Below are 21,801 nucleotides of genomic sequence, written 5' to 3' on the forward strand. Positions count from 1 at the left end.
AGGTTTCTTTGGTCAATTTGAAGGTTGGTAATACTTAATGTTGTGAGTTTACTGATGAAACACCTGACTTTCTGGCAACTTTTAGACAAAATATTTTATAAAAGCTTTCCCTGTTGAGCAGTGCAGTGCATTCTGGGAAAAGGGAGCGCCCTCCTTCAGGAAGTGAAGGGGAGTCTCTTTCTTTGAAAGTATATCCGATGCAAGTTTGTGGATTACTATCCCCATTGCTAAGAAGGAGGCAAAAATAGTCTCATCATTATGTCCTGGTTATGGTGGGCAAGGCTGACCAGCCATGTGAAAGTCCAAACGGTGGATGACAATGTGTTGTTCTGCAGCTCATCTCCTTTTCCTGCCCGACAAAATCACACTGCATGAACCCACGATTGTGGGTCCCACAATGGATGTGAGCCGGTTAACCGAAACGATAAAGACCTAGGTATCTGGATGTTGTGCGCCCTGGCAGTCATCTGCAATGCGACTGGCCTGGAACTCAACCCCTTTCTCTCACATTGCGCACGTTCTCACACGAGCGCGCTCTTGGCGTGGTTGCCCGAGACAACCATGGAAGCGGCAGGGCTGATGTCCCTTTTGGTGGCCCCTGGTGGCCTGGCGTGGTAGTTTTCCCGCCACTGGAAGCTCGTTGAGGGGTCTTTAGGAAGGCAGCAGAGGACCATGGAGCTCCCCAGCAGGCAGAGGACTGAGGCGGTCCATCCGGCATACAGCGAGGGGCCGAATGACATCAAACCCTCCTCCGCATGAGCGCCTATAGGAAACCATATGGTGGACACCAAACCGCAGACGGCTGGAGGGAGGAGAGGAGGAGCGAGGAGAGGAGGAGGGAGGAGAGGAGGAGGGAGGAGGGAGGAGAGGAGGAGGGAGGAGAGGAGGAGGGAGAGATGAGTCACCTGCTGACCCCCGGCTGCATCTATCCCCGTCACAGGGCTTCTGACAGGGACTTCCTGTCCTACACAGGAAGGCAGAAACACTGACGTGGTCAGAAATAATGTTATTTCGAGAGCATGAGGCGCCTCGTAATCATTCCTTTAAATCAAATAAACGGAAGACGTGTGTGACGTGTTTGACACCATTCCATTCGTTCCGTTCCAGTCATTATCTGTCCTCCCCAGAAGTATTTCAAAGATGGTGGACGAACTGAGATTTATCGTTTGGTTTAAGTCGATTTGCTCTTAGGCAAAACCCTAAGTTCCAGTATCCTCGGGGGTGTGGCTCTATCAGCTGTTGTTCGTCTACGGAGGCCATTAAGTTATTTTGAAACAGACAAAATGAGGCAGTGAGATTTCTCCTTCCCAGTGTGGTCCCTGTTGGTCTGACATGTATCCAAACATCCCAAAGCCTCACAATCATTGATCAACATGAATTTTAGTGCAATGTATTATTGACACAGCTCGCCTACTACTACCACATGACATGCTGTCACTGTTCAGAATTAGCTGTGTGTGTGTGTTTGTGAGTGTGTGTGTGTGTGTGTGTAGCTGTTGCTAGTTTGAATAAATTCCAGTGTGTTTTCCTGCACGACATCAGCCATATCATGTCCCACTAACCCATGATGAAGAGGAGTGCACACCCCAGGACAGCGCGACGTCTCTTGGTGGCGGGGATCTCGTCTTCGAGCCGGACACAGGGCATGGACATCAGAACCAGGCCGACAGCTGGCAGACCCAACAGACAGGCACACACCATCAGCGCCCGACATGCCTGGATGTACGCTGGGGGTGGGGGGGTCAACGGACATCCCAACCACAGAATGAACAGAAATATCTCTGTTGACATTTACTGTATGAATTGGAACCTGCTGTTATTCTCTACATTTGCAGGTACAGCATCATAACTGTAATTGTCTAGGACATAAAAAAAACTTTCTCACCACACTAACAAGGTTTCATTGGTCTATTTGTGGTTTACGGATTTGGTTAGAAACCCAGACGCACGCACACACGCACACACACACCCCTCACCTGGCAGTGTGAGGATTTGGTTGAGCGTGACGCAGTGGTAAAGTGACTGGGAGGTGACGCACTCTGCCCAGAGGCCTCTCGTCCCCAGCTCGTCCATGCGCAGGCAGGTGGTGACTGTGTACTCGCAGGTGCGCACCCAGTCGTGGGTCGCCGTGGCAATGATAATGCCTACCCAGCCTGCAAAGCTTGCCACGCCCCCGGTTACCTGCCTACACACGCGTGCCATGAAACCTACTGCGACGGCGACGCTTGACCCAACTCCAAAAAAATATATATTCTTGCTTTATTCTTTTCTAAGAATAAAATGCTTAAGTCCAGTGGAGAGAAAAAAAGCTGACCCAAAAATACTGATAACTTAGCCAATCAAAAATAAGGTGTCGTTACATTCCAAAAGGTAACATAGGTGTTATAGTTCTGGGTCCAAGTGTGCTAAGGCATGTGTAAAGAACAGCCCAAAATGTGCAGATTGAGTTTTATAGTGGAGGGGAAAAAAACTAAACCCAACTTTCAACCAATCAGAAGAAAGCATGGTGCAGCTAATATGAACCAGAGATGGAATGGGTGCTACGATGGTAAGCTGAAGTGTGTGTGTGTGTGCTTTATGATTTATTTGACACCATTTATGTTTTGAAAACAAATTCCAGCAGTACAGAAACTGCAAAGAGCTCTTATTTTGGCATAAACAAGGCTAGTTAGGAAATAACGGGTTTATGCTGCTTTATCATGTTTTCCATGTCTGAACTCCATCGTCCAGAGAAGCATTGGTGATATGAATATAAATATTCTGCATTCTTTTTATTTAATTAACACTTCTTTTATCTTTTTCATTATTTTCATTCAAACAGCAAAAATACTGACCTAGCGTCACGTCTACTAGCAAACCAGAATCATCATCGCCACCTTGTGGCCAGAGTAAGCCTGACAACACATCGCAAACACCAACTCCTTAGTTCACCTGAATTGGAGGCATTAAATACTGGCCAGGAATTCTGTCTTCCACATACTTGTCTCGATGAGAAGAGGAGGAAAGTAAAACCTTCGAAGGAGTTGCACTTCCGAACTATTTGACCAATCAGTAAATTAGGGGGAGGAGTTAAGATAAAGGGCTATATTGTAATTGTCCAAAAGCAGAGCTTAGGTCAAAAACGGCTGCTTGTTGGGTAACACACAGAGGATAATACCTCGGTAATAAAACAATGTAACGCAGTCCATAAAATACTGGATTTATTACAGTAGTGATTGAAGAGGCGGGGAAAGGGAAAACGTTACATTATCTCACATTATTGACATGATTACAAGTCAAATAAGATTTACATTTTTGCCTGATTATATATAAAAACCTGTATAATTTCTTTAGTTGACACATTTTTACACAGTGAATAAAAATGTTTTTGTATGCACTTTGCAAATTAAAATACATTTTAAAAGTGATACCACAACCTGAAATAATACCAAACAGGCAAATACACTATATTTTATATTACAAATACAATAAACAATTTAAGATTCACATCCAGTACACTTCATTGTTAAATATTTACAGACACAATAAAATAGAAAAACCTGTCCCGTCTCCGACTGCTCCCAGCTCATAATCGCCCTTTGACATCCTTCTCAGTCCCCCCCGTTCTCAATCGTTTCCATCACTATCGCCCACCCAACCTCACCTGACCTCGTCACCTCCCCCTCACCTCCCCCTCCCCTCTATCTGTGTCTGAGTGCGTTGATGTGGGCGCAGATCTTCAGGGCCGGTCCGAGTTTGATGTTCATACTTGTCATCAGGTGGTCCTCGGTCAGAAGCAGCAAGGCCTGGCCGTCTATCTCCTGAACACGGAACGCCTCCGCGACCTCCCTACAGCCTATGAAATACACGCACACACACGCACGCGTCAAAACGGACAAGCCTCAGCAGACGGCTCTTCTGCGTTTATACAATGAGGTTTTAGCAGTTTTTGATAACTCTGGAAGTCTTAACAAAAAAGGAACGGCGTCGATAGAGACGGCTACCCACACACTGGGGCGTTGCATTACCTGGCAGGGTGTGTATGAAGTCCCATACTTGCTCCACGCTCCACTGTGCAAGTGTCGGGTCAGCGGGGGTCACGGGGGGGCTGGCAGGGGTCATCACTGGCTCCGAAGCTCTCCTTGCCCTCCGTGCTGCTCGGCGCTCTAGCCTGGTTGTCATGGGAACGGCACGCTCCCCCGCCTCTTCGTAGTCATGGCGACGGGCACTCCATATTTCACGGGGCTAAAGTGTGTCATGTGGGGGGAAATTTGTGAAGGACTGGGTTAGAATCATAAAAGGCTCTTCTACAGGGGTAATGAGCATGGGGATCTTTATTTAGAAATGTTTGTTGTATACTAAATCACCCATTCTGTGTGATATGGTAAACCTTTTCAGCAGAAAGCATGTAAAAAAAGTAGTTATTTAATTTGAATGTGTAAAACTTTTCTGGACTACAATCCGAGTGCAACGAACACAGGATAGAGGAAAATAATAATAAGAAAAATATATTTTAATACAACAAATGCCTGTGTCTTACTCACTTTCACTGGTCGGATTGAGACAATTTCTAAAATATATGTAAATATCCCAAAAATGTTTCAAGATGTGTTTCAGAAGGAAACCCTATCGGCAGACAAATGTGAATCAGGCATCAGAGTTGTAACTGACCAGTCTCAGTAGGAGGGGCTTCCCAGGAACAGACTCCACCTTGTTTGTCTCAGGACTCCGCCCCTCTGGCCGGCTGCCAGCACTCAGAGCACGCAGACGCTTAGACAGACCCACATTATACCTATAGACAGACAGACCCACATTATACCTATAGACAGACAGACCCACATTATACCTATAGACAGACAGACCTACATTATACCTATAGACAGACAGACAGACTTACAACCCCATTTCCAAAAACTTTAGGACGCTGTGTAAAATGTAAATGAAAACAGAATGCAATGATGTGCAAATCATTCAAACTCTATATTGAATAGTATGTATTACAAAGACAACATTTTCCAGATGTTGAAACTGAGAAATGTTACAATTTCTTGAAAAATATATGCCCACTTCAAATATGATGACAGCAAACACATTTCAAAAAAGCTTGGTCAGGGCCAACACAAAACTGAAAAAGTTGGTGGAACATTTAACAACTAATAGACAGACAGAGATAGACAGAGTGACAGACAGAGATAGAGAGCGACAAACAGGCAGAGAGACAGAGAGACAGACAGGCATAGAGACAGACAGGCATAGAGACAGATAGGCAGGCAGAGAGACAGGGAGAAGGAAATTGAGGGGGAGAGGGACAGAGAGAAACAAAAAGAGAGAAGCAAAGACAGAAATAGGTAGAGTGAGAGGAAGACAGAGTACTAAGAAAGAAAGATCCTGTGTCCTTTCCCCAGTGTTTCTCACATTTGACACAAACACCTGACCACATCCTTTGCATGACTGTATTTACTGTGTTTATGAATGTGTACTGAACACCTGAACTAGATTCAGTCCCTATGAAAACTATTGTCATGTCAGTGTCTTAGAGAGTTTCAAGCTTGAAAGCAGCACTGTACACTATATTGGAGCACTGCTGTTTTACAGTGAAACAACATAACAAAAATATATAATTAGAACTGAGTTAATAATTCGTGCAAGTACCTAAGCCTGTTGGTAGAGGTGGGCAGCAAAAATGATCTGCTGCCCACATGACCCTTGTTTTATCAGAGAGTGTGAATGTCACTCACCAGCCGTAATTACATTTTTCAAGGAAAGGTTGGTCGTTGAGAACAGTGTGTTTTTGGGGGTGCTTGGAAATTTCAAATGGGTGATAAACTGACCGGAGTGCACCTTCAAAGGTGTGGCGTGTAGAATCTTTATCTAAATGCATGAAACACTGAGGCAGGACAATGTGAAAACATGATGTACAAAATATCTTGCCGTCACAACGGGGAATGTAGCTGACCTGCGGGCACAGGAAGTGGAACAGTATCTCTTGGAGCGTTGGAAAGAGTGGGCGTGGCCTCTCTTCCCACAGGACTCACACTGCAACATTCCCTTTTGTCTCTCTTTTGGTGCTAGAGGGGTTTCACATACAAAACCATGAATACATTTAAAGCACGCACGCACGTGAATTAGTATACGACAACACCAAAACATTTCCTTTATCTATCTATGTAAATTGTTTACAATTTTCAGTGTGCGTTGGGTAACAAATATTAATTCAATGTTGTTTCAGAATCAAGAGTCTGGGTTTTCAAAGCATATCTTCAAAGTGCCCTCCAGAACTTTTGCCCATGGTAAAAATAACCTAAAAAGGCCTTAAAAAAATACTTTTGTCAACTTGAAAATATAAGAGAAATCTGACAGTGGGGACGTTCTTTTGAAGGCATGTAGCAATTATTTTCTATAGCCATGTAGTCGCATAACATTTTCTGTTCTTTGATCTCCTATGTTGGTAGATGACCTACTCAGTTTGACAAGTCACCTTATTGTACCCCAGTGAAACAGGAAGTCATGATTAACCACTTAAGACTTCATAAGGCTTCTTTTGGATTTGGTTCATAAGTATTTTGAGATGAGTCAATCATGACACACTTGAAGGTTAGATTCCTCTCATAGATCAAGCTGACAAACAACGAAAAAAATAAATAAATTTTTGCACATATTTTCCAGGAGGTCAATCATTCTGGAGTTCAGGTCAATAAATATGAAGAATTTTTCTATGTACTTAATCCTATCCAGTAGGCAGAATGAAGGTAGACAGCTTGTGACCGTCCCCAGGGGATGAAGAGAGTTTACCTGTCAGGGGGTCGTCCGTAGACGTGCGCTCCTGTTCTGATTCGCTGGAATGTTCGGGTGGCTCTGGTGTGTCTGTAAATGGTAATGTCCCCGCCTCCTCTGAGTTTATATTCTGAGACACACCCTTCTGCTCACCCAACAAGAGAGATGAGCGTGTCATCTGTATAGGTATAAACACACACACACACACACAAAATAACAAATACATTAAAAAATATATATATATATACACATTTCGGTCATTTAGCAGATGCTCAACTGCAGGGCGTTTTACAGTAAGGTGGGACAGCCACACATGTGGGTGAATCCACCCCTATGCTAGGCGGGGGTGAGTCCACCCCTATGCTAGGCGGGGGTGAGTCCACCCCTATGCTAGGCGGGGGTGAGTCCACCCCTATGCTAGGCGGGGGTGAGTCCACCTCCATACTACTGTAGGTGGGGGGCAGCTGAGCAGGAGTTCTGGGGAAACACGCAGGGACTCTGTTGCAGACTCAAGAGGAAGCTGGTTCCACCACTGAGGTGCCAGGATAGAGATGAGCTTTGACTTGGCTGAGCAGATTCTATATTCAATGTAAAAGTGACACCAGCTAGAAGTAGGAAGACGTATTTCACTCTAAAATCTGAGTATTTACCGGGAATGCCTGCAGGCCCTCGCGTATGACAAAACCCTCCACCAGGTGAGTTAGGACACGCCTCTCACCCTCTGGCCACGCCCTCTGTTTCCAAGGCTCACGTTGTGATAAGCTGAGGTTGTCAGGGCGGCTGTGCGAAACGCTTAGGGTCCCTGGCTGGGAGGGGCTAACGGGCAGGAGAGGAGGGGGGAGGTCTGACGGAGGGGTGAAGAAGGGTGAGGTGGGGGAAGACTGAGAGGAAAGACTGGACAAGACTGGGGAGGAAGAAGAGAAGATGGAAGAGGAGACGTTAACACATTGGATAAGGGTTTCAATGAAAGGCCAATGCTCAAGGAAATGGAAAAGCAAGTACCTGATTGGTTGTCAGACTGGGTGGACATGTTCTCACAGATTTCCTGCGAGTCCAGATAGGGTGGTTCTGAGGGAGGCTCGAAGGGAATGTTAGATGGTGTCTGGAGGTCCATGGGCAGTTCTGAGGGAGGCTCTAAGCGATTGTCGGATGATGTCTGGAGGTCCATGGGCAGTTCTGAGCGAGGCTCTAAGCGAATGTCAGATTGTGTCTGGAGGTCCATGGGCGGTTCTGAGGGAGGCTCTAAGGGAATGTCGGATGATGTCTGTAGTTCCATGGGCGGTTCTGAGGGAGACTCTAAGGGAAAGTCGGATTGTGTCTGGAGGTCCATGGGTGGTTCTGAGAAAGACTCTAAGGGAATGTCGGATGGTGTCTGGAGGTCCATGGGCGGTTCTGAGGAAGGCTCTAAGGGAATGTCGGCTGGTGTCTGGAGGTCCATGGGTGGTTCTGAGGACAAAGGTGTGTACATCTGAGTGCTGGAATTATGCAGGGTATCGAGAGACGCGTGGTTCTGAGTAGCCGGGTCGGCACAAGGCCGTGGGTCCAACAGACTGGCCGGGGAAACGGTGGTCCCCTCCACGTCTCCTTTCACAGCCTCTTTCTCTCCCTGTTCCTCCTCTACCCCAATCCTCTTTCTCTGCTTCTCCTCCTTCTTCATTCCTCGCTCCCCTTTAACCTCTATACCAGTCATCTCACTCTGCTTTTCTTCTCCTCTTCCAGTACCCTCCTCCTCTCCCGTCACCTGTTTCTCTACTCCCTCCCCCGTTCTCTCCTCCCTCACCCCCTCTTTCTCCAGCTCTGCTTGTGGATCATAGAGAGAGTGCAAGGGTGAGTTGGCTATGTGGACGGAGGATGTGGGAGAGATTTGATCAGAAGTCCTCTGTTGTAGGGCATTGAGATGAGTAGGTGAGTTCTCAAAAACGAAACGTGTTGATTGGACAGAATCAACACGCTGTGTGTGTGCTGGCAGGGTGTGTGTGTTGGCAGCAGGCCGTGGTTGGCTGCTGAGATGGCTGGTGGATCCGGCAGAGAGGGCAATCATTTGAAGCTGCCTAGATGCCGGTGGCAACCGATCAAAACAGGAAGTAGAACCCAACGGGAGAGGCTTAGAGCAAGGGCTAAGCGATTGACCTGGGGTGGACTGTTTGGATGGGTTTTGAGATGACAGATTACTGACTGGTCCAGTCCAATGTCTGCCGGGCAGAACCAGATGGTCAGGAGCAGACGTGATTTGTCGCAGTGTGGGACTGTGTCTCGGCGGCACCGCTCTGTGGCCATTTGGGGAATGAAGTCTGGGTCTCAGAGGTACTGAACGCACAGAAGGGTAAAGAGCTGGAAAGAACACAAAGAAAGTGAGATAGTGAATGGTTTTATTGGACACTGTATCAAATGTAAATCATTCGGACAGATGATCATCTTGTGTTCATTACTCACTTGGAGGAGGGACTGAGTGGTGCCGTGTGGGTGTGGTCTGTCTGTCTGTTTCCATGGAACTGGACTGGGGGCGAGGTCGTAAAGGGGGAAATATCGGTGTGCGCGGACGAGAGATCAAGGAAGAGGAGGGTGGTTTCAGACGTAAAGACGGGGGGATGGTGAGCGTTGCGGGATCTGAGGGGCGCAGGGTTAGACTCTGGAGCTAAGAGACAAGGAGGAGGAAAGACAGAAGACGAGGAGGTTACAAGGGAGAGGGAGGGATGGGGAGAAAGAGTGAGGGGCAGAGAGAAAAGAGATGCAAAGTGAGAGAAAGACAGAGGGAGAGAACAGGTGTTGAGGTGGAGGAAGAAAGTTGAGTTGAACAAGTGAGACATCAAAATGACCTCACACACCTAACACACCAGCCGAACTGCTCACCTGAGCGGAGCCAGGGCGAGAGGAAGAGGATGAGGAGGATGAGGAGGAAGAGGAGGAAAGGACAGGCCGTATTGTAGAGGTGAAAATCAGCTGAAAATTTGAGAAAAAGATACAGAGCCAGGAAGAGGGACGGAGGGGGTCAAACACAGGGTGCTTAGGTGTCCTGTTCCACACGCAAAACACGGCCATTAACGATAACAACCCTGAACCGGTGAGGGTTGGTGCCTTGCTCAAGAGCAGACACAGAGAGAGTGAGGGAGACAGAGCGAGGGAAGGAGACAAAGATGGAGTGAGAAAGCAGGACAAAGGCAGAGCGAGAGAGAGAGAGCGAGAAAGAGAGCGAGAGACAAAGACAGAGCAAGAGAGAGAGCTGTGGGCTGGATGAAACAGAGAATGAACCACAGTTCCCACCCGACCAATCCTGGCATGACTCAATAAGACATTCATAAACACATTTTAAGTAGGAACTACATGTATTTTTGAAATGCCTGCTTTTTAGGGGAACATTTTGAAACAGTAGCTCTCACAGCACATTATGTCCTGAACTGTCATAATATGAGAGACAAAGCCCCACCATATCACAACCATGAGTCCTTGTGGATGTATTTTATGTTACCATTTTCTTTTTTTGATGAAATACATACACTGTTACTTTAGTAGTCAATTTTTCTGTAATGCTTCAGATGTACATTGCTTTGGTAAATGGGCAACTGTACATAAGCCTTTATTGAATTGAAGAATCAACAGAACATCAATAGCAATGAGGTGCAGCATGTGCCCAGCTTCAAATTCCTGGGTGTCCACATCACAGAGGACCTCTCCTAGTCCATTAACACCTCAGCGCTGGTCTAAAAGGCGTGGCAGGGCCTGTACTTTTTGAGGAGACTGAAGAAGGCCCTGTCGGTCTCCGAAGATCCTTGTGAACTTTTACTGCGGCACAGTCGAGAGCATTCTGACGAACCATGCTACAGTGCGGCTTGGTGGTTGCTCTGTAGCCGACCAGAAAGCCCTGCATCGGGTGGTGAAACCTGGCTAGCACATCACAGGTACCCCGTTCCCAGCCATTGTAGACCTCCTGCGCAAGCAATGTCTGCGTAGGGCATGCGGCATCACCAGGGACCCTTCACACCCATGCACAAACCGTTTGCCCTCCTCCCATCAGGCAGGCGGTACAGGCCTCTTCGTTGTACCAGCAGGCTCAGGAACAGTTTCTTCCCATCTGCTGTAACCCTGTTGAACTCTGTGACTTGCCATCGCTATCTTTACCCACCCTTTGTACCACTGGACTTTGTCATCGCCTTACAAGTCTGATAAGGTTCAGTTTTCAGTTCCCTACAGGTACATTGCTGCTCTACCTGTACCTCATTTGCACATGCCGACTTCCACCTTCAACTTGTCCTCATTGCACATTTTGCCACTGTACTTGCATCTTCTATTGTCACACACACGTCTACCTCAGGAACCTCATTGCTGCTAGCCCTGCAGTTCAGTTTTGCTTGTTGCCCTTCTCCTAGAATTTGCCTCGACGGCAAATTCAGATGCCATTGAGAACTGCCACTTGCACCCACACAACTATTTATCCCACTTGTACATACCTACGTTATACTTAATACCTGTAAATGTCCCGCGTAATGCATTGGCATTAATTGCACATCTATACATTCCACTTGTACATACATATTCTTAATACTTCTGGTTAGAAGCAAACTGCATTTCGTTGTACTGTACTTGTACTGTTCCATGACAAAGTTGAATCTAATCTAAAAGCTTTATTTATACTGGCTTTCACACCACAAGAACAGTAAAACCAGGAACATTTGACCTCTTGGGGAAATATCACTGGTTTGACCTCTTGGGGAAATATCACTGGTTTGGTATAAAAAGTGCACTTTGGATTAGGGTTACAGTTAGTCGTGGGTCAGATTTAGGGTTACGTTTTCGGGTCACTGTTGAATGTTTTTTTACAAGCATAGAATAGTTGTGTATGTGTGTGTTTGTGTGTTGTTACCATCTGGGCCCTGAGCAGCATCTGGTCTCGGCTGGAGCAAGGACTCCGACCCAGGAGCAAAGCCTGCTGGGAAACCCTCTGTCTGACAGGTGAGGTGCTCCGATTGGCTTGCGGCAGACTAGGCTTATATAGGGTGCGATGGACCTGAGAAGAGGCAGTGGTTTATTTCGGACCCATTTTGAATACAACACTCATGATAAAATATTATAGAATAAAATATGCGGCTTTAATCCAAAGCGAGGCCAAAACGCAAACATCTACAAGTGCAAAACGAAGCAGGAAGGATATTCAACTGGCTTGATCCATCAATGATGTCTACATAATCCAAATAGCAAGGCATGTGCAATGGGTACTTGAGTGTTTTTAAAACAAGCCTTTGAAAGAGGATTGTTGACTTGGTTGCAAGAAATACCATTGGTTCCTAGGCTAACAGGGTTACAATTAAGAGGCCACTGCACCTTTTTCTTTCCTTTCCAAAAAAGTTGGAAAGGAAGGTTTTGAGTGAGCAACAGAAGGGTTAAAATTAAGAGACCACTGCAAATTGAACGCTTCTGTTCCTCACTCAAAACTTTCCTTTTCAACTTTTTGGAAAGGAAAGAAAAGGTGGTCTCTTAATTTCTTTCCAGAACTATATTTCCAGTATAATAATGTCACAGTTTGTTTATGCTTTTAAATAGCCCTGGAGTAAGTGGGAAAACATTTCTTGCATCCCGACATTTCTAGAAGTTAACAGCCATTGTTAACAGTTCTTCTGACCATCTCAGGAAGTGTCTGCCCATGTAATCAACTGGCTGTAAGGGACTTAGTCAATCATCAAATGGCCTACAGCGGTTGGTTACCTGTCTGCTGGCAGGGGTATGGAACGGCGTGATTGGTGGAGAGGCGGGCGTGGGTGCTGTCCTCGCATTCCCATTGGCCAGGAGGAAGGGAGAAGCCCCAGAAGGAGAACTAACGTTGCTGTTGGCTGGAGAGGAGGAGGGCAGAGACGTGACAGCCGAAACGGTAGGGCAGGTGAGTAGAGGGGGAGAAGGCCCGAGGGTTGGGGGATTGGAGGCGAGAGGAGCGGGTTTTTTGGTAGGGCTTGGGGGTGGGGGTGTGTGGCTGGGTACAGGTAGCGAGTGGACGTGCAAGGGGTGAGTAGGGGTGAGTGTTGCTGTGGCGACCGGGTCATCAGAGGCCGAGGGGGGATTCGTAAAGGCGTGGGCGAGTAACGCGGGTGAGACGTAAGGGAGGGTCTTACAGGTGAGTGAAGGTGATGAGGGGGTGGGCGTCAGTTTAGGAGGACTGGGTGTGGGTGTAGAGGGAGAACAGGATGTGAATGCATGGGTGAGGGAGAGTATGGTAGAGGGAGTGGCGCTGAGTTGAGAAGGGCAGGAGGAACTCTGTATATGGGGAGTGGGGGTGGGCGTTGCTGGGCAGGAGGAACTGGTTTTAGGGGGAGTGGGGGTGAGCGTTCTAAGGCAGGAGGAACTCGTTTTAGGGGGAGTGGGGGTGAGTGTTGCAGGGGTGTGAGCAGCTGGACACTCTGTGAGTGACAGGGGGCTGGTGGGGGCCTCTCTGGTCTTTGTCCTCTCCTCCCCAGTCTCTGGTCTGCTCTCAGTATGTGTCTCCAAGTTGGGGTCTGTCTCCATACCTCTAGGGTTCAGCTCGCTGCAGAATGAAGAACACACACACACACATCAAACATCAACACTGTCTCTGTCTTACAGCGTAGTTAATGATTACTGCTGCACTAAAGAAACACCCCTGCCTTTAACCAAATCAGGGACCCACAGACCGTTTAGACAGCATACAACACACTTCAAATTGAAAGCCAGCAAGGGTAAGCAAACAGGCTAATATTTGTCCCACACAGCCCAGGCCTCAAACTTAAATAGGGTATATGAAAGCAGACCGTTACAGTGTCAGTAAGTGCCAACACTTCCAAGACCAGACAAACAAACCTTTTAAAAAACATGTAGCTGAGATAATGTTACACAAATCCACCTGACAGGCCTCATTATAAGTCACGATCCAGACTATTTTTAGCCCAAACGTAGATTCCATCTGGTGCCGCTCTGTCACGGAATTCCTTCCTGGTGAATCTTTTCAATACTAACCTATTTATAACCTTTGTAGTAAACACAACCAACTCCTGAATGAGGCCTGTTATTCTACGGAACCATAGTTTGAATTTGAATGGCTGCGCCACACCCACGGCAGCCAATCACAGGGGCCCCGAAGAAGTTTACCTTATGGTTGAACAAATTATAGCAAACAGAATTTTTTGTATATTATTATTAATCTGCTACATACTATTTAGTTGACATTGAAGTGATAAACATGTATATTTTTATGATTCCATAACGCATTTATATGATCGCCAGCTTTGCAAGATGGGGAGGTTTCCTACTTAATTGGGTTGTTTTTTATGACAGTGTGCTGTTTTTATTTGGAGTCAGCGGGTGATTGGGGCTATATTGTCAGTGAATCTGGCAACCCTGGGCATAACGTTGGATTTTGTGGGCTCGTTTGCTAAGGATCTAAACAGTAGAAAATTAAGTAAAGTAACATAAAAATGGAACGTAGATATGTCTGCCACTCAGAGAAAAGAAAAGCAATACAATATAAATATAACGATATGTGCCCTCGAAACGTCTTTTAGTTGGGAAATAAGGTAGCAAGACTTTTGCGATGGGGTGGTGGTGGTAGGGGGGCCTCCGCGATAAAGGTTTGCACCCATGGGTGAGAAAGCTATAAACTCTGCTACTGACTGATAGGGTGATGGGAAGGTTGATAGGCAGGCTGCCAGACATCTGCCCACATCCTCTTTACTTCAAACAATGTCGCGGGTGAAAATTTATAGGTCGCGGGTTTTTGGCCTTCTAAACATCACCGCGGCCGCAGTGTTTCAATGCAAGTGTTTCAGTGTTAACACAATCAGACATCAGCTACCGTAGGGTCCGCGGCTTCACGTGGGGGGGCACTTGTAAAATAGTCAATATTGTGTACCCACAAAAGTTGGCCAAGTTTTCAGGAATTCTGGGATGGATTGAGCAGTCGGTCTGGATTATTTTTTTTGCTTAACCTAGCAACTGAGCGATCTGAGCGCGGTGACTTGGGGAAGAGGTTAGATCTTGCTTTAATAAAACGTAAACAAAATAATGTGTTCCGAAGCTAGTTAGCTTCTCTTCATATTATGACGTATATAATCGACAAATGATCAAACACCGCTTCCTCGGACGACATACCTAGCAGCACTATTTGCCGCTGAAAAGAGATGACAAACACTTCACAAGTTCGCACTCAAAGAACGACGCGGTCATACCCTGAAGGCCAACTTCGAATGTTTGTTGTCCAGGCTCATATAAGCTGTGCCAAATAGGCCAGGAACGCGTTTATAGAGGTACTGTATGCTGTGTAACTATTGCCTATTTCGCGTTACCTCTAGCTCATTAGGATACTGTGTGGTTGTGTGTAGTAGGTCGGATTTACGTTTCACAACTCAGTGCTGTTATTAACTGTTGCTTTCACTAGCTTGGGATCGTCTACACTACAGTGTGGTCGTTATTCGTTTCTGTCCATCGAAGAACCACAACCACCTTCCATCTGAATTCACTTTACATCTGAAGAAAGTTGTCTTTTGTCTGAATATTTAACTATAAGGATTCGGGTTAAGTCGACAAATCGTAACTGCGTGAAAATAAGCGAGGGTTTCTAGTCTTCTGCAACAACCTACTATCCTAATATTTACAGTGCATTCAGACCCCTTCAACCTTTTCCAAAAAAAAATAGAGGCTACAGCCTTATTCTAAAATGTATTACATTTATTTATTTCCCCTCAGATCTAGACAATACCCCATTATGACCAAGCTAAATCATGTTTTAGAAATGTTGCCAACTCATTGGACGTTTTAAAATAGCATTATTATCTTGAACTCTTCAAGCAAGGGAGTCGACACGAACTTTGTCATCCCAATTTCAAAACATTAAACTTTAATTTTGAAGAGTTCCAGTAAAACCAAATGTTGTTATTTGATTTCTTTCACTTGTACTAGAACCTCAACGATGGACGCTATCAACACCAAACCGACTGTCAAATGTCCAAACTATCTCGGGTTGCTTAAGATGGTTTTAACCTTTTTTTTTTAAAAATAACTATTTAAATCAGCTCCCAAATTATTTCAATGGGACAAAATGCCATAGACCTGAATCTGGACAAAAACATATATACACCATCAAACCAGTCTAAACCAACGGATATGTTCAGACTGGCCCAACTTGAGTTGCTTTCTTTCTGATATTTGATACCATGTTTACTTTTCTAATGATAAGCATTAAAAATTGGCATCTAAACATGTCAAGTGGTTTGAATGAAATTCACAGGGATACGTTACTTTATTCAAAGCTAAAGCTTTACGGCTATGCTAAATTGAAATTCAATAAAACATTTATAAAAAAACCTATTTTAATTAGCCTAATTAGCAGGGTTAATTAATCCTAAGTATCTCTCGAACCAATCAAGCTACAAATAAATGTTTTCCTCCATGTTAAGGCTATCCCAAATTAAAATCCTTAAGTGTTTACCAACTACGTTTATATTACTACGCATAATTTGCACTAATTAAAATTAAACAGTTTATTCTACAGTTAGAGCTAGAGACATAACCAAATTTGTTTCACGTTTTGGCTATTCCAACATTATTAATTATGAATATACTAATTTGCATAATTAGCATTCATTTACCCAAAAATAATCTCTTGGACTGTGCAAGCAACAAAGACCAAACGAACTTTGTTTCACATATTTAGACTATCCCGACTTAATGTTTGTCAAGTCTGGTTATACTAACATTATTTGCGTAATTACAGTTCAAATATATTCTCTTGAACCGTACAAGCTAGGGACCAAACTAATTCTCATGTCCAGGCTTTCCCAATTTAAACTAGAAAACATTTTGACTTTATACTATGTTCATCAGTATAATTCGTGTTGATTGCCCATAACTCACATGAACCTTCACATGAATCTAGGGTGCAAAATAGTTTTTTTGTGTTGAAGCTTTCCCAACTTCAAAGTCCTCAGCGTTTTCAAAGTAACCAAGCTGACAAGCACATCACATTTACTTCTGTATCTTTTAGTGGTATAACGGTTTGTCAGACCAGATAAAGATGACACAACCGGTCAGCCATAGATAAGGTGACACATGAGTTTGAATCATCCATACATGTGCAACCTCCAGAAAATACTATTTTCAAAATACATTGGACATCTTTTCAACTTCCAAAATGATGTAATAATATTTGTATTACGTATTTGTAAAAATGTAGTACCTGGAATTTACCACACAAGATTTGACAAACGTCTTTAGTTTCCGAAATGGCATGTTGGAACAGATCTCGCGTTATGCTGCGAGGAATATCAGATCTCAACGATATAACTATATATAAGGATATATAAGGAAGTGCAAGAGGAAAATAGACCGGTTGGATGTCCTTCGATTATTGGGATTTAAATTTGTTGATGAAATGCCTGGAATTGCTGGGGGCAGAAAGCAGAATGGGTGCAGCAGAATCTGGGACGTGGTCACTCTAGATCCAGCGGAATTATAGTATCGCATTAGATGGTTGATATATTTTGACATAACGTTTGCGGAACTGACTAATGGTACATTCTATTGCAGAATCAAGAACTCAGGGGAGAACCTGTAATAAAAATGGTCTACTCTCAGTTCAGGTACTGAGGTAGGCGAGGCTACATACTCAAAACCAGCTGTGACGCACGCAGCCGAGCTTATTCTCTATATCCAATGTTGCTCACTGGATACGCTAAGCGACATACTACTTAAAAAACAGATGTGACGCATGCATCCAAGCCTGTTCTAGATCCGCCAGATAACCAGAAATGCATGTTTGTAAAGGCTACTCATTTAAATGTCACTGAAGGAAGTCTCATCTGCGTTTCAGGACGATGTTATAAAAAGGGCGTGCTGCTGTGACCACTGGCTGAGACACCTTGCTCGCTCCACTTCCTGGACCATTGCGTCACATCAGCCAAAATAAAATACTGTTTTACACTTTGCTGGTTTGTGATAAACCTGCAACAAAATGAAAGTAGCCTACAGTACGGCTACCCCAAACGCGGATGTTTCTTCAACGCCTGTGACAGATACGTTAAAATAATACACAGTAAGATTTAGTTTATGTTTAATAGACGTAACCCCAGGGTTCCAACGTTTCTCCGTGGTCCCCTCTGCCCACCCCTTCATACCTGCGGGTACTGATGGGAAGATTGAAACCGGAGTTCCGACGCACTCTTCAGATTTTAAGCACTACTGATTCGACACAATGTGCTGATGCTCGTTTCAAAGTGACAATAGCACGTGATTAATGACGTCCGAAGCTTCGTTTGATCACGTGTTTATCCACTGCTTGTGGCAAAATGCCGGGTTTTAAAGTTCTCCGGTGACAAGTTGCTTTCACACACACAGGCTACACCTTGTTTCACGCATGTAGGTACGAAAGTTTTCAACCCTTGTAACTTCAGTTATGGCGCAGCAGGTAATATCGGGGACATGTCAATTTAGGGGGGCAAAATTCCATTGAAACAACACTTGCTGTTGAAATAATTCGTTGCATACATTTTACGTAGCCTAGGCAAATGTGAACCCGCTGTTTAACAGATTGCCCTTGCGCCACAAAGTCTTCTCGAACCTGACGGAAAAATACGTCTATATAAACATTAAGTGTGATGTTTAATTCTGATCAGTAGATGTCACTACTGGCTATGAAATGTAGTCAGTCCATCTGTTTTTCGAAGCAAGCCTCAAAGGTTTCAGAAAGCTTGGGTTGCCCATCATCAGTGTCTGTGTGTAGGCAGACCGCTCAGGGTGACCAGAGAGCGGGTGACCAGTCAGTCCGCCAGGTGGGAGGAAGGAAGACAGTGTGTAGAACCGTAGAGCTGTGACGCTCACACTGAATGCAGGGAGCTTCGAGACAGCACCACGCTTTGTGCAGGAGGACCACACAGATTAAACTATGTGGTTCTTGCATGAACTTAAATATGGTCTAATTGTTTTTTTTGGTGGCTTTTCCTAGGTATCTCTTATTTATACTGACTATAAGCAAAATAAAAGTATTTTGTCTGAATATTTAACTTGCCAAGGATCATTTAGGGATTTGGTGTCAATAGCGTAATCGGATCACCGTAAAACCGATTGGACTTAATTTGCCTGCAAGGGGCATGGGATTCCATTCAACAAACGGTAACCAGGTGAAGACAAAATGAGTTCTACTACCACAACAACTAGGACCTCATAGCCTCGCAGTCATCTAACGGATTAAGACCAGAGAAAGATGACTATCGGTTAGCTGTTGAAGGTGAGGTGAGCCACAAGATAAAGAATATTTGACTTCAATTATTTATTTTGTATTTACTAATAAGATGCCTACGACAAGGGTCATCAAACAAAAGCCTGTTGAAACAAAAACAACTGTTGTCGAGGTGAAGGCCAAACCAGTTGAAAAGAAACCAGCGACGATATCTCAACTCAAAGTCACTCCTCGCAAAACGCGGGCGTCGAGTTGTCCGAGATGTATCCATAGGAACCATTGCGAGGTTACGAAGACTCAGCAGGGTACGGTTTGTTCTACCGGGTGCGAAAGGAGAGCGAGGTCAACCTCCACGGCTCCCAAAACAACGCTCTCTTCGAAATCTGCTGTGCTCTGCCAAAATCCATCTTCCCCCAAGTCAAGGGCAACTTCAAAGTGTGACAAACCGGCGCAGCTGGGGCAGAAGGAGGAAAGGATATCAAGACAGAGGGCGCCCTATGCTATTCAGAGGTAAAGCAAAACCAGTTTTTCCTTCTCAACGCCCAGTGCCTGGTCAGCCTTGGCCCCAGAGAGCTGTTGTTTGTGCTTTTAGCCCATTCCATGTTGATGCCCTTGTATGAAACTATGCTCAGCTGGGACCTTTTATGGCCCTTACACCAGATTAATTAAACAAGTCAATCTGGAGTCTAAAGCAGGGTTGTAACAAAAGCCTGCATATCCATTCGCTCTCCAGGAAGGCTGGCTGTCCATACCTCATTGTAGGGCTACAATACCTCAATATATACTCTATCACTGGGATTGTGTTCCTTACCTGTTTTTGAATTAACTGACCAGGAAGACCAGGTGTTTAATTTAGTACAACTGAACTGATCAGTTAGCTGGCTTGGTTGGTTCGGTGTGGTGCCTAGTTAGGACACGGTCCTGCAGAACCTGTAGCGCCAAAAACAGGGTCGCCTACCTGGCCTATCCATGTAGGTCTTTGCAGGTGTGTGATATGGGTCAGGAATGGCTGGGAATAGCTCCGTGTCTAACTCTGAGCCATCTGTCATTCTCTGTATAATCCTGCCACCCGTGGACACGCAGGTGTTGTATCCAGCACAGTCCTCTCACCATATTGTTGTCAACACCTCATACTATGCTACAAACTGTCCTTTAGACAACGGTTGTGTGTGTTTTGGAGCTGCGTGGTTGAAATGCCATAACACTTGATGTTTTGCTGTCGTGTACACTTCAAGCCAGGGTGGTAGTGATTGCTATTTAGTTTAGTTTCTGCCTCTTGGTTTCAGTCACAGAGCTTTCACAGTCATCCCCCCAAACCCCAAGAAAAGAACCGAGATCCAGCAAAGTAAGTCCTCTGGCTTTTGTCTGTTGCATTGCTACGAGTGTGCTTGTCATACATCATAATCATGTCATAGCTATCTTCCTCTCCTTCCTCCTCCTCATGTAGGATTAGTCCACAGGGCAAGGGAGGCCCTGTGGGAACTGGTTTGATGTTGGGGGTGGGGGGGGGGGGGTGATTGGTTGATTGAGGACTCTGTGTGTCTGTCATTGGCTGTGCAGAGGCGGAGGCGGAGCTGGCTGCCCTAGAGGATCTGAGGCTGAGCAGAGCCATGCCCTATGTCTCCATTGACCCCAGCAGTGTCGGTGAGACGCACGCATATGCGCACACGCGGACACACGCACGCACACAAGCAAACAACAACATCGCCTAGCAGGCACTGTACATGCACTAACATACACAGTGAGTCCTTGTCTCCTCATTGGTTAGTCACGGCGGGGGTAGTTTGACGTGCCGGCAGCCTAAATGCCCTTCCTCTGCCGAGCGCTGCTCTAATGACAGCTCTGTTCATGGCCAAAAGGGGGCGCCATTGTTCTACAAGTTGTCATAGCTGGTTGTCATAGCTGGTTGTCAAAGGTGTGTGTGTGTGTGTGTGCACACGTGTGTTAAGGTGGCTGCCTGAGTCTGGAGGAGGTGCGGCTGAAGCAGCAGCAGGAGATGCAGGCCAGAAGGAGGCAGAGACAGGTGAGAAACGCACATAGTCCCTGTAGAAAATCTAAACCCTGTGAGGTTTATTCAAATTTTCTCTGGTCAGTACAAGTGTTTCATACAGTCCAAATTAGAACCCCCCCCCCCCCCCCCCCCATTTACACGGCCTACTCTGCTTTTAATGGGATACGTTTTTATTACTGTGAAAGGCAAATATGGAAATCGTGACTAGAAGTCTCCAACCCATTGTCATTTAGCAATCCTGATCAGTGGTAACCAATTACCTAAATGACAGAGGTTAATTGGCTTCCGTCTGTGTTCTAGTTATGTCATTATCGTGATATCAGGATATATTCAGCCATGTTTGACTTGCACAGAGACACTGACATTGGATGATTCCTGCATATTGTTTCAGATGAAGAAGTACATGTTAGAAAAGCCACCGGTGGTGCTGGGATGAGGTCTGACACTGAGAGCTCAAGTGGTCATTAAAGTGCAGACTTTGTTGTTCGTGTGTGAGATGGTTGTTGTCTGCTTGTAAGGTCTCTTAATGCTGAACTGTGTTAATTTAGATTTTATATGACCCATTTTTCATTTTCATTGATGCTTTTATTTTGTTTGAAATACAGAGTTAATAGATGGAACATGTATAATTCAGTTTAGATGGTTAATTGTGTACAGTACCAGCCAAATGTTTGGACACAGTTACCTATTCATTTGAATGGGTTTGTGTCCAAACTTTTGACTGGTACTGTAAAACAGAACTATACAGTTCACTATTACTGTGTAATATATGGTGTAACCCAATATTTCCCTGACAGTATTATAGGTTTGTATGTACTAAGTACTTAATTAAAAACCTAAAACCTAAATTGCTTTTGAAGTTCGGGAT

At 45.1% G+C, this 21,801-nt stretch overlaps 3 protein-coding genes across 7 annotated transcripts; 1 reads left to right on the forward strand and 2 right to left on the reverse strand.

Moving 5' to 3' along the window:
* Positions 1 to 303: 303 nt before the first annotated feature.
* Positions 304 to 2,395, reverse strand: LOC105022021 (claudin-11). 2 transcript variants are annotated; one of them, XM_010890120.3, is made up of 3 exons: positions 1,977 to 2,395; positions 1,563 to 1,670; positions 304 to 802 (listed from the first exon to the last, which is right to left on the reverse strand). In XM_010890120.3, exons 1-3 carry the CDS (start codon positions 2,200 to 2,202, stop codon positions 522 to 524), a joined length of 615 nt encoding a protein of 204 aa, XP_010888422.1. In that variant the 5' UTR covers positions 2,203 to 2,395; the 3' UTR covers positions 304 to 521. The 2 variants fall into 2 exon arrangements, with proteins under 2 accessions (XP_010888422.1, XP_010888421.1); XM_010890119.3 differs by having other exon boundaries at positions 1,563 to 1,727.
* A 788-nt stretch (positions 2,396 to 3,183) lies between these two features.
* LOC105022024 (polyhomeotic-like protein 3) lies at positions 3,184 to 17,963 on the reverse strand. 3 transcript variants are annotated; one of them, XM_034289278.1, is made up of 12 exons: positions 17,862 to 17,963; positions 12,451 to 13,261; positions 11,612 to 11,755; positions 9,604 to 9,693; positions 9,187 to 9,388; positions 7,756 to 9,084; positions 7,404 to 7,657; positions 6,772 to 6,931; positions 5,936 to 6,047; positions 4,651 to 4,771; positions 4,008 to 4,224; positions 3,184 to 3,835 (listed from the first exon to the last, which is right to left on the reverse strand). In XM_034289278.1, the coding sequence occupies exons 2-12, from the start codon at positions 13,240 to 13,242 to the stop codon at positions 3,681 to 3,683; spliced, it is 3,576 nt and encodes a 1,191-aa protein (XP_034145169.1). In that variant the 5' UTR covers positions 13,243 to 13,261; positions 17,862 to 17,963; the 3' UTR covers positions 3,184 to 3,680. The 3 variants fall into 3 exon arrangements, with proteins under 3 accessions (XP_034145169.1, XP_034145170.1, XP_019897268.2); XM_034289279.1 differs by lacking the exon at positions 9,604 to 9,693; XM_020041709.3 differs by lacking the exons at positions 3,184 to 3,835; positions 4,008 to 4,224; positions 4,651 to 4,771 and adding an exon at positions 5,038 to 5,132.
* Positions 17,964 to 18,031: 68 nt separating this feature from the next.
* Positions 18,032 to 21,800, forward strand: zgc:194621 (uncharacterized protein LOC795037 homolog). Of its 2 annotated transcripts, none has more exons than XM_010890122.3 (6): positions 18,032 to 18,106; positions 18,756 to 19,432; positions 20,209 to 20,267; positions 20,483 to 20,566; positions 20,872 to 20,945; positions 21,325 to 21,800. In XM_010890122.3, exons 2-6 carry the CDS (start codon positions 19,035 to 19,037, stop codon positions 21,367 to 21,369), a joined length of 660 nt encoding a protein of 219 aa, XP_010888424.1. In that variant the 5' UTR covers positions 18,032 to 18,106; positions 18,756 to 19,034; the 3' UTR covers positions 21,370 to 21,800. The 2 variants fall into 2 exon arrangements, with proteins under 2 accessions (XP_010888424.1, XP_010888425.1); XM_010890123.3 differs by having other exon boundaries at positions 18,032 to 18,102.
* Position 21,801: the final 1 nt, after the last annotated feature.

Source organism: Esox lucius, chromosome 21 (assembly GCF_011004845.1).
Source record: "Esox lucius isolate fEsoLuc1 chromosome 21, fEsoLuc1.pri, whole genome shotgun sequence".
NCBI classification, from domain to species: Eukaryota; Metazoa; Chordata; class Actinopteri; order Esociformes; family Esocidae; genus Esox; species Esox lucius.

What these genes read in the sequence shown, in the direction of transcription:
- LOC105022021 (XM_010890119.3), bottom strand. Translation starts at nt 2,202, where the DNA reads ATGGCACGCGTGTGTAGGCAGGTAACCGGGGGCGTGGCAAGCTTTGCA. An exon ending in CCAAATCCTCACACTGCCAG is followed by an intron (nt 1,728 to 1,976) that starts GTGAGGGGTGTG and finishes CCCCACCCCCAG; the next exon opens with CGTACATCCAGGCATGTCGG. An exon ending in TGCACTCCTCTTCATCATGG is followed by an intron (nt 803 to 1,562) that starts GTTAGTGGGACA and finishes TCCTCCCTCCAG; the next exon opens with CCGTCTGCGGTTTGGTGTCC.
- LOC105022024 (XM_034289278.1), bottom strand. Translation starts at nt 13,242, where the DNA reads ATGGAGACAGACCCCAACTTGGAGACACATACTGAGAGCAGACCAGAG. An exon ending in CCACTCAGTCCCTCCTCCAA is followed by an intron (nt 9,085 to 9,186) that starts GTGAGTAATGAA and finishes TGTTCTTTCCAG; the next exon opens with CTCTTTACCCTTCTGTGCGT. An exon ending in TCCACTTCCTGTGCCCGCAG is followed by an intron (nt 4,772 to 5,935) that starts GTCAGCTACATT and finishes GTCTGTCTATAG; the next exon opens with GTATAATGTGGGTCTGTCTA.
- zgc:194621 (XM_010890122.3), top strand. Translation starts at nt 19,035, where the DNA reads ATGCCTACGACAAGGGTCATCAAACAAAAGCCTGTTGAAACAAAAACA. An exon ending in GCGCCCTATGCTATTCAGAG is followed by an intron (nt 19,433 to 20,208) that starts GTAAAGCAAAAC and finishes TCTTGGTTTCAG; the next exon opens with TCACAGAGCTTTCACAGTCA. An exon ending in CATTGACCCCAGCAGTGTCG is followed by an intron (nt 20,567 to 20,871) that starts GTGAGACGCACG and finishes ACGTGTGTTAAG; the next exon opens with GTGGCTGCCTGAGTCTGGAG.